Below are 11727 nucleotides of genomic sequence, written 5' to 3'. Positions count from 1 at the left end.
GTTCAAAGAACATAGGAAAAAAAGAAATTAATATGTTAGTTGTACTTTTGGTGTCAACTGACAATTTGAATCAGCCGAGCATTGAATATCTATATGGTTGAAAGAATATAAGAAACAAGAAAGAAATATTTTAGCTGTGGGTATTGCCTCAGCAATTTGGAGTTTAAGGAAAGTGAGGAAAAGGGGGAATAAAATCTGAATGGGTGGAAGCTGGACAAGTACAAGCTTAGGAGGAAAAAAGATCTTTGACGGGGCGAAGTGAGGGCATGCCGAATGCACTGCCCTGGAGGTAGTGCTTCACACCTTTAGCTAGGTTCGGGTGGTCCAAAGTAGGTTCGGATGAGGAGGCAGCCTCCTCTTCAAGAAGTGGGATCTTAAGCCTTAAAAGCATGTTTTTTTGGAGAGAGAAAGAGATACATAGTATCATATTTGTGGGTCCCTTCTCTCTTTTTTCTGACTAAAGTTATAGCTTTCATTGGAGAGATAAAATTCACCATGTTGCTTCTGACAATTTTTTTATATGAAGCATCTAGTTGTATATGCCACCATTGCTCATGCCGTGACTACCTGACCGGAAAAGGTGATAAGAAAAGAAGGAGCAAGAGATGGAAGCGTGGGGAGTGGAATGAGCTTCTCCTTTTTCTTTTAACTTTCCTTTTTACCTTGTAGATTGTCTATCTTTTGCCCTCTGTCTTTATCCTTTTAGCTAAACTTGCGGACCAGCTGAGTCTGCCCGGACCTTTCTAGGTGTGTTTTAGAGTGTTGTAAAGACTTGATTTCGTAAATGAAATCTGGGGAGACCCATTTTCTCAAAAAAAAAAAGATACATCTCGTTTGATGCGGTACAGGTAGAACTACAAATCTTTCCTTTTCCCCTCATTTGTTTTTATCCTTTACTCACTTTTCTTTTCGTGATGTATGTGGTTTGGCTCTTGTATTGTATAGCGTCCCTGTCTTTAGTGGATTATATCTTCCGCGATCAGGTAGTCAAAAATATCTTCCACGGGCCACAGTCTACATCGCTCCAGCTGAAAAGTGAAAGTGCAACATTAGCAGAAGAATTTACAAGAATATCTCTCGTTGCTCCATCATTCACAGACTCATGCATACTGTTACAAACATAAGTCATACCTGCATATACGAGTTCTCCCAGCGAGCAGTTCAGTGCAGTATCCAAGTGGAACAGCCTTATCTACAGTTTCGCTCCTATATGCATAGTGAGACATGCAGATCAACAAAAAGTTTGGTAGACAGAATTTCCATCACTACGGGAAAGTTTGGTAGACAGAATTTCCATCGTCGAGTGGATGTTGAGAAGTGTCAGCGAGAGCTTGGCGGCGAGCGAGGTGAGTCAAGCTGGTTCCCCGTGCCCGCCACTGCTGTCACCACCCACGAAGCTTCAGGGCTCTGCGTCGTCTCGTCGTGGCCTCATTCGCGCACCCGCTATGTGCGGTGCGCCGGGATGGTGGTTGCTTGCCTGCCTTGTTTGGCCTTGGCATAGAACAACAGAAGCTAGTGTGTATTCATTGTTCAGTAATCAGCCCGATCATTTAAAAAAAGAAGTTATTTTCAGTAATCTCTACGTCAAAAACATTCACCCCGGCATCGGCTTATAATACACAATTCCTTGGAGCAACTAGCACGCCTATGAACAAGTTGGTTTGGAAAGTTTGGGCACCCCCTAAGATCAAATTCTTCGCATGGTTGGCTCTTCATAATATGATTTGGACGACGGATCGCTTTGAGAGAAGAGGATGGAACAATTGTGGGCTTTGTCTACTTTGCAAGCAAACCCAAGAAGCGATAGCTCACCTCTTCTTCCATTGTCGCTACCCAAAAGGCTTTGGGATATGGTGAAAACTTGGATATGACTTATGCGGCCAACCCAAATCGTAAGATCATAAAGTCCCTCACAATGCTTGTGATTTGGACTATTTAGAAGGAGCGAAATGCAAGGGTCTTCAACAACAAAGCGGCACCTACTACCATCTTACTTGCCACTATTAAGAGAGAAGTAAAACTTTGGGTTGCCGCGGGAGCAAAGCATTTGAGTTTTCTAATGACGGGAGAGTAATCCCCTTGAAACCTTTTTTCGTTTTTATCTTTGTTGCTTTGTTGTTGGTCTAATAGATGAATTAGATTTAAAAGCGGAAGTATGCCCGCTTAATGCGGCCGAGAGGGCAGCAAAAAAAGAAGCCGATGAATGTTTAGCAAATTTGCGCCGTGATGAGGAGACCAAGTGGGCTCAACGAGCAAAGGTTACATATACAAGAAGGTGAGAATAATACGAAATATTTTCACCTAATTGCTAACGGTAAACATAGGAAGAAACGTATCTTCCAACTTGAACAAGATGAGGGGACCATTGTGGGTCAAGAAAACCTCAGGACTTTCATAACTGAATACTATAAACGACTATTTGGCGCACCGGCACCTAGTTTCGTTTCTTTGAGTGAAGAAGTCACTCATGATATTTCTTAGTTATCTAATGAAGAAAAAGATATCCTCACATCACCCTTCACGGAGGAGGAGGTGTTCGAGGCCATATCTAACATGGAGCATAATAAAGCACCAGCACCAGATAGGTTTCCTGCGGAGTTTTATCAGAAATTCTGGCCAATCATTAAAGTTGACTTGATGGCCCTCTTCATTCAACTTAAAAATGGGGATCTACCATTATACAAACTCAATTTGGAGTCATAACATTACTACCCAAAAAGGAAGATGCAAGTAGAATCGAGCAATACAGGCCCATTTGTCTTTTAAATATTACTTTCAATTTTTTTACTAAGGTTGGCACTAATAGAGCAACTGTGATTGCACACAAAGTGATTAGACCAACATAATCGGCTTTTATACCAGGTAGAAACATTTTAGAGGGTGTGGTGATTTTACACGAGACTATTCATGAACTTCGTAGGAAGAAAAGGGATGTTGTCCTTTTTAAAATTGATTTAAAAAAGCTTATCATAAAGTCAAATAGGACTTTCTTTAGCAAGCTTTACGAATGAAAGGCTTCCCGCCTGTTTGGTGCGACTGGATTGCCAGGGAGGAAGTGTAGGCATCAGAGTTAATGATGATATTGGACACTACTTTCAAACACCGATAGGCCTTAGGCAAGGTGATCCTTTATCCCCTATTCTTTTCAACATTGTTGCCGATATGCTTGCAATTCTCATTGCAATGGCAAAAGAGGATGGACAAGTTGGAGATTTAGTGCCTCATTTAGTAGATGGTGGTATTTCAATACTTCAATATGGGGATGATACTATTATGTTCATGGAACATGACTTAGCAAAAGCCGTCAATATGAAGTTGATTTTAGCTATCTTTGAGCAACTATCTGATTTAAAAATTAATTGTCATAAGAGCAAGTTATACTGTTTTGGTAAAGACAAGGACGATGAGAATGACTACGGAACAATATTTGGTTGTGAAATAGGCAGTCTCCCGTTTATGTACCTAGGCATTCATATTCATTATAGGAAATTGCTTAATGAAGAATGGAAACCGGTAGAAGATCGGTTCGAAAAAAAACTTGCTTCATGGTTAGGAAAATTACTCTCCCATGGGGATAGATTAGTCCTAGTTAACTCAGTTTTAACAAGCCTACCTATGTTCCTACTTTTTTTTTTTGAAATACCGAAGGTTGTTCGGAGGAGATTGGATTATTACAGGTCTTGTTTCTTCTGGCAAAGCGATGAGCTCAAAAAGAAGTAAAGACTTACTAAATGGAACATTATTTGTCGACCAAAAGACCAAGGGGATCTAGGTATTGAGGTATTAGATATTAAGAATAAGTGACTGCTTAGCGAATGGTTATTTAAACTTCTCTCAGATGAAGGAGTGTGGCAGGAACTACTTTCTAATAAAATACCTCGGTGGAAAAAAACTTTCCCAAGTTCAAGCAAAACCAGCTGATTCGTCTTTTTGGAAAGGATTAAAGTGGGTTAAGAATGATTTTTTAATCGTGGATCTTTTTGTGTTTGGGATGGCACAGGACCCGATTTTGGGAAGACACTTGGCGTAGGGATACTTCATTAGCAAATCAATACCCAACTTTATATAACATAGTCAGGACTAAAGAGGTTTTAGTTGCTGATGTACTCTCTCAAAATCCATTGAACATAAGGTTTAATAGAATTTTAATCGGGGAGAAATGGGATGCTTGGATACATTTGGTAACAAGGCTAATGAATATTCATTTAAATGATGAACCAGATAGATTTAAATGGCACCTTACTACTACAGGACTTTTTACAATTAAATCCATGTATGCCGATTGTATGAATGGGCATACAATATTTCTTAAAAAGTACATGTGGAAAATAAAGGTTCCACTAAAAATTAGGATTTTTATGGGCATACAATATTTATTAAGGAAGGATAATCTTGCAAAAAGACATTTGACATGATGTACTAAATGTGTGTTTTGTGGTTCTGAGGAGACAATTGACCACCTTTTTATATCCTGCTCTTTTTCTCGTCTTGTTTCGCGAGTTGTTCATTTCACTTATAACATACCTCCTCCCACAAGTATCAATAATCTTTTCGGAAATTGATTGAATGGGATAGACAAACAAACAAAAGCTCGGATCCGTGTAGGGATTTGCGCTTTATTGTGGGCAATTTGGAATTGCCGAAATGAGGTTGTTTTTAATCGATGTTCAAAACCAATTTTTTTGCAGGTTATCCACGGGGCCGCTTCTTCGATTCACATGTGGTCCTACCTCCTACCAACGGAGCAAAGGTGGCCTATAAATACTGGATGCAATCGCTTGATGGCGGTCGTTCAGGCTATCTTCAGCCAGGGTGGCTGGTTGCACACTAAGAGACTTGGCGATGTTTAGAAGAAATGAAGCATCCTGTAATCTTTTTAAATGGCTGATTTATGCTCAACTTTAGTTGATAAGTGAGTTGTAAAACTTTGATACTTCGAACTTGGTTAATAAAAAAACAGCCGTGTGCATCACTTTGATGCAGAGGCGGAGCTAGCAATATGGCGAGGTTTGGCGCCCGCCATACCTAAACTTTTGCACCAATGCTGGTATATATATGCTTCAGGTTTATCTTCAGATGTATCGATGGGCACCGTTGTTGTACGTTGTGATATGATTCAGAAACAGCGAACCAGTAAAGGATCACACGACCAATCCCGTGTTGGGCCTGGCTAACTAGGCCCTAGCAATTGTTGGGCTTGATCGCCGTCGAAAAAGCACAGGGCCATGGTTATCATGACTCACGAACAATCGACAAAGAATTCTTAGGCCGTGAGGGCGATTAGGCGAGTGATGATATGACGCCGAAGAAGAACACCACTTACTTAACGCAACGTATTTGATTTCATTGCTAAAATTACAATTCGAATTCTGAAACAAATCTCGTCGTTGACTGAAATAAGCTCCTGTTCAAAATCTGAAGTACCCTCAAGCCTCAATAGTCAGTTGATTGGTTTTCCGTTGGCTCCTGTGATTTTGTTGAACTGTTAAACATGAGTAATTTTCTTTTTTGAGGAACACAGTACAAACGCAGGCGTCCACATACACGCGTATACACTCAACCCTATGAATGAACACACGTACGCCCAAATATTTCGCATTTATGAGACACACAGATGTTAAACCTAGAGTTTAAACTCTGGTGGGATGGGGTACAACCACCATCCTAACCATCCAACCTCAGGTTGGTTCTCAAACACGAGTAAAATTTATCTAGTGAAGTATTGCATTTTCTCATTTATCGGCTTCGCCACACCTCAAATTTATTTCTGCCTCCGCCACTGGTAATTAACTAGTAGAGAGGCCCTCAGTTGATTTTACTTCAAAAAAGCATGCCAAGACCAGGACCGGAAAATATCAACCATAGAAAAGAAAACGAAATATACACATTCGAAGCAGAAAGGATATATATATACACATAGAGATACATCGACATCACGATCTCCAGTACTGCCCTACACATTGGAAGCGGCATGCAACGTACCGGACTCCATTGCGTTTAACGTTCGGCTCGTGTTTGTTCTCGTCTGATCTTGCCAAACAACAATTGCTGTTGAGTCGGTCAGGGGTCTGGAGTCGGTGTTACTCATTTCGGTAGCACACTGCGTTCTGTTCGCGTCTTGGCTCTCGGTGATGTGCCTGAAGTGCGCGTGAGGCCAGAACCCTGCAGTCATCAAAATGCATAAATTATTAGCTTGTCTGACAGGAAACGTAGGGAGGTACGATGCCAAAATTGCATACAGTTTTGTAAGTAAGTTAGTCGATAGTTCAGTTTCGTGGGAATCGGTCATCAGCCATAGGCACTAGGAGAAAATCCCTTGCATCTCTCATCATGTTAACCTCGTGGGAAATTTGGAATGAACCTAATGTGAGGGTTTTTTCTTCATGTATTCACCAATCACCATGCCCATTATTGTTGTGCAAAAGATTAAATTAGAAGCAGTTTTGTAAAGTGTGGCGGGTGCTAAATATTTAGGGTCACTCGTACGAGAAGAGTAAGCTTTGTATCTGAGCTTTTTGCCCGCAGTTCATTATGTAAAACTTCATCTTATTGAATATTATTAAATGAGATGAGGCAAAACTTTTGCCTCCGTTTAAAAAAAACAGTTTAGTTTGCAGTGCATTGCACCGCATGATTCACCCGTTTTTGTGGTGTTGTATGTTAGCAGGAAGGCCCGCGAGGGAAACTTGTTTCCATTGGAGATCTTAGATATGGTATTTCTCAACACAAATTTAGAACACTTGTCATGGATCCATGTAATTGCAGGCATGCACTGAACTGAGAGGAAAAGCCTGCCTTTCTCATCAGAGGGTGGTGGAAAGAACTGCAGGTAGCAAACAGAGGCGACCACCGTTCCTACATGGACATGGCAAACCTCATCAGCACCATAAAAAAAACAGTTCAGAATAACAAAATAATTCGTGAAGCAACATACCGAGGATGCCGCCCGTGCACACATCCGTCCAATGGTGCCAGTAGTCATCAACCCGTGATACAGCGACCATCACCGCGACCAGTAGAGGCAAGATGACGATGCACAGCTTGGCGACATGCCCCCGGCGGTCGAAGATGGTGATCTTCCCGGCGAGGTACCACGATAGGAATCCCAGCCCGGCAAAGGACCCTGCCACGGAACAAAACAAAGCTCATTAGCTAGGCAATAACGGACACACATGAAAAGTATACAGCGTTGCTGCCATCAGTTTATGACAGTAATAGTGCAACTGAATCTAGTAAAGTGCAACTGAATCAAGTCTCTCTCACATGAAGTGTGGCCACTTGGGAAGCTCTTGTGGCCTTCTTTGATCACGCTTGCGATCCCGTTGCATATGACTCCTGTGGTGACGTTGTCGTACACCTGGACATCAAGTGAACACTACTAAGTTTGGGAGCAAGCAACGTGGCATTTGACGTTCTTGGTAATTAAGCTGTAAAATGCAGAGAAAATTATGGCCGAGAACCCTTCTCAAACAAGAATGAAAAGATAGGGTTTGGGAATTTTAGAAGTAATGATCGGAAATGGCTTTAAGTTAGAGTGTGCTTGGGTGATGCAAGGCTCCATCTTTCAAACTTCTAGAAGGGCGAGGCAGGGTGACCCACTTTCCCCTATGTTGTTTGATTTGGTGACTGCAGTTATGATTGATTTTGCAAAATCTGCTCGTCATATTATTGATTTGGTGCCTCGTTTAATTCACAAAGGCCTTAATTCATTACATCACAGTATAGTGATGATAATGTAAGTCTGATGGGAAAAAACAGATATCAACATTGTTCATTTGAAATTCCCGTTGTATTGTTTTGTAAGCATGCCAGGGATGAAAATAATTACAACAAGAGTGCAGTTTTTATTTTGGGATGTGATAGGAGTGGCTAATCTTTTCACTTCTAACTTGGGACATCTATCTATCATTTATTAGGGAGTGCCAATTGGTGATCATAGACTCAATAATGATCAATTCATGATTTTGGTGGTAGAGATTACCAAGAGAGTGGATCCACCCCAGGAGCTACTCCGATTCTATATCCAATGATTGTTTGCCAACATGCTTTTTTTTCTTTTCCAAAATGCCTTTCATTGTCCGGAGAGGAAGTGCACAAGGAAATGAACAAGGTAAAATAGAGATTCTTTTGGGAAGGTTATTTACGGTCTTTTAGATATCATATGATGAAATGAGAGTATGCTTGTCGATCAAAACATTCCGCGGGGTTGGGTATAATGAACACTAGACTCACGAACATATCCTGCCTTCTCAAGTGGGCCTGAAAATTCTTTAATAGCTCCAATGGCATTCCTTGTCTGCAATTTGTGAATAACATATATCTTACCAATGACGAGCCTATTATTATTGATGGGTCAAGGGGATCTTAGTTCCAGAATGGTTTGCACACTGTGAACCAATGGTTTAAGTGTGTGGTGGTGGTGGTGGTGGCGGGATGGAAGAAGAACAAGATCCTAGTACGATGATTAGGTCAAGAATATCCCACTAAAAGTCAGGTTTCCTACTATGTTTTGGAACATTTCTTGCCTCTATCAGTGATAATTATGACACTCCCTCACATTCTTGTGACATATGTTTCAAAAGAGCATACAAGAGAGATGATATGGAATTTTGGATGTCTTTGTGAGGTCAACAAGCCATGATCAAGTCGGCTTTGAAAAAAGGGGAAGTATACCGCCAAGTCAATGTATATGTGGCTAGCTTATGATGGGGGTGTTAGATCATGTGGGTTTCGTAAAATCTTGAAAATGAAAGTTTTTCGCAAAATTAGATTTTTTTTCTTTACTTTGGTAAGTGATTCATGATCTCCTCCCAACTAGGTTGTAAATTCAAACAAGATAGGGTCCTACTGATGATGGTCTGTGTTAGAAACTCTAGATCGTCTAATCACAATTTCAAATAAGAAGGCATATCATGTGGAGTGAGGGAATGAAATAGAGTCAGCGAATGAAGCGGGTTCATTAACAACTCAATTTATAAATCAAAAAATGAAAAAAAAATGAAAGCATTGCCTTCCTTATTATATCTTATATTTATCGTACTTTTGGCCTCGGGGTTTCTTTCTCATTTAACAAATGTTTGTAACTTTGGATTAAGAATTGGTGAAATACCCACCAATCTGAAACTCTCTTAACTGATATTCAAGAGAAAATGATTCTAGAAAGATTCATAGAATTGGAAGGATTTTCTATCTTGGAGGAGATGATAAAAGAGAAACTAAGGACACATGTACAAAACCCGTCTATAGGGTACACAAGGAAATAATATAATTGTTCAAAATGGATAATGAGGATCTTCTATCATTTTGCATTTCTCGATAAATATAATATGTTTATCTATTCTAAGCGGGTTTTTTTAGTAAAGAAAAGCCTATCATTTTTAATGAGAAAGGACACTCTGCTTTGGCATGCAGTCTCACTGTTGTTGGACGGCATAGACCATTATACATTTAACAATAATTCCTAACGTAAATTCCTGGAGGCCCACGTGATTCATTCATGCATGAAAATAGGTGGAACCCTTAGTCACACATTGCTAGTTGGCAGAGTTAGGTCAATATATAAGATTGACTCTTCTAACACCATTAAGAGCATGAGAAGAGGACACATACACACGGCATCCTCTTCCGTTACCCGCCTCAAAATGATTTCTTGTACTAGTGGTGAATACAAATGCTTGTGAATTCTTTCTCTTCGTCTTCTTAGTGGACTAGCTTTCACTTACCTATCTATAAAAGGTCGTCCTCTATAAACTAATGAGAAACATCACACATGAGATTTCTTATCAGTTCTAGAGCTTTGCATCGCCGCTCACGACTTTCTCATCCCGCCTCCCGGTGTGCACCGGAGATAGAACAATAGATCTTTCTCTTGTGATCATGTATGGGAGAGGGTGATCAGCTCTTCTACGACTTTACTGACGACAACTACCCGGCGAAAGGCTCGTCATCAACATGCCTACTAACAACAAGGACACCGCGAATGGGTCTTCTTCCTTTATGATGTACATGATTTTAATTCTTTTGCCAGCGATTAGGTTTTGGTTACTAGTACTGCGGATCAATTTGGACATGTTGTTTGTTTCTATCATGTATATCAGATCACACTATACTTCCGTGCTCGATCCAGTTATCATGACTATTATGATTATCATGTTTTATACTACCTCTGTCTATAAATAGACGTCTGAGATTTTTCTAAATCTGGGTGTATCTTGATGCTATTTAGTGTCTAGATACATCTCGATTTAGGCAAACCTCAGACACCTATTTATGGACGGAGGAAGTATTTCATATTTCAAGATTAAATCATATGGGAAATTGCTAGTAATTAAGAATAGTCTTCCTTGGAGATTACAGCAAAAACAAAATATGGGAGTGATGGTAATCATATGGGGCAGTAGCTTTTGTTGTTTAGTCCATGCGGACCGCCAGGATGGAGCCCCGGTTCTTGTATTGGGCAAACAAAACTTTTCTTTCAATCTAAAGCAGGGCCAAGTGCCTTCATTGCAAAACAAAAAGAGAACAGAGAAATTCGAGCGAGCGAGAGTTGTTACAGCGATTCCATCGGGGAAGCAGCGCCAGAAGAAGTCAGGGCGCGGGCGGCCGACGGCGTCCTTGATCGCGTCGGTCAGGACGCCCGTGATGAGCACAGAAAACAGAATGCCTGGTTGTGAAATATATATAATAGAATGTACATTAGATCGAAAACCACGCGACAAGATTACAATGGCAGGAAATTACAATGCCTTCTCATCGAGAACTAGGGAGAGAAAGAAGTACCAAGTATAGCATGGTGCAGATCGTACACGTTCCTCCTCTGGAAGTAGACGACGGTGAAGATAATCATAGGTGCCATGACTGCAATGACCTGTGTAACGGCCAAAAATCTTAAATTTTGAAACTCAACCAATGGAAGGGGGATAAAAAAAAACTTCCAAAACGATAGTTAAGGCGCGCCTCACGCACCGGCACGGCCCAGACCGGGACGGTGTTGCTCTTCATGGGGTATCTGAGGTCAGCCATCATGCCGGCGCCGACGAAGCGGTGGAACGGCTCGATGGCATTGAGGAGGACTTCGACGGCGACCAGGAGGAGCAGCGCCAGCCAGTCGTAGGCGTGGGACCTCAGGACCCTGACGCCATGAGAGCGCATTGTCGCGCAAGCCGGAGCTCTAACTACTGCTGCTGCTGCTGGCGATGCCTGCATCTCGATCTTCTCCTACGTCGAATTGTCGATCTACACCAGCTACTTGGCGCTACCAATGAGCTGCAGTTCGGATAATGTGGGCCGCCACGGCCAGGCACAGGTAGAGGCAATGCTGTTGACGCAGTGTAGTTTTAGCTCCACTCTTGGTCGTTTTCTTTTTTCTTTTGTTTCTAATTTGCTATTGAGGATGTGGATCGAGTTCTGGAGCAATGCAACAACCCTGGTTTATAAGATCGCAAGAGCCGGAAGTTGCCGGGTAGCTTCTCCTCGGTTGGAGCTTTACCTATTTGTGTCCTTATTTCTGGAGAGCACCAAATTAATTTTGAAGTACGATGGACAGTGGCATTTCAGATGACTTGACTGACTGTTCCGCGTCTGGGTCGTCGTTACCGCGTGAAAGGGCCTCCACGCGGTTTGTGGCTTTGAGGGCACTCCTTTCCTTCAAAAGATATTCTGTGAGCACTGACCAATAGATGTAGATCACGTTTCAATGTAATTGCATCGACTCTCTCAATCTCGTGT

The 11727-nt window shown here is 41.4% G+C and overlaps 1 protein-coding gene across 1 annotated transcript; it reads right to left on the bottom strand.

Moving 5' to 3' along the window:
* Positions 1–979: 979 nt before the first annotated feature.
* On the bottom strand, positions 980–11377 carry LOC124663387 (lipid phosphate phosphatase 2-like). The gene is made up of 9 exons (XM_047201096.1): positions 10966–11377; positions 10780–10867; positions 10554–10663; positions 7264–7357; positions 6935–7123; positions 6628–6855; positions 6036–6162; positions 1132–1206; positions 980–1028 (listed from the first exon to the last, which is right to left on the bottom strand). The coding sequence occupies exons 1-9, from the start codon at positions 11203–11205 to the stop codon at positions 980–982; spliced, it is 1200 nt and encodes a 399-aa protein (XP_047057052.1). The 5' UTR covers positions 11206–11377.
* Between the last annotated feature and the right edge of the window lie 350 nt (positions 11378–11727).

The sequence above is a fragment of the Lolium rigidum genome, chromosome 6 (assembly GCF_022539505.1).
Source record: "Lolium rigidum isolate FL_2022 chromosome 6, APGP_CSIRO_Lrig_0.1, whole genome shotgun sequence".
Taxonomy (NCBI): domain Eukaryota; kingdom Viridiplantae; phylum Streptophyta; class Magnoliopsida; order Poales; family Poaceae; genus Lolium; species Lolium rigidum.
This window is presented reverse-complemented; position numbering and strand designations above follow the sequence as displayed.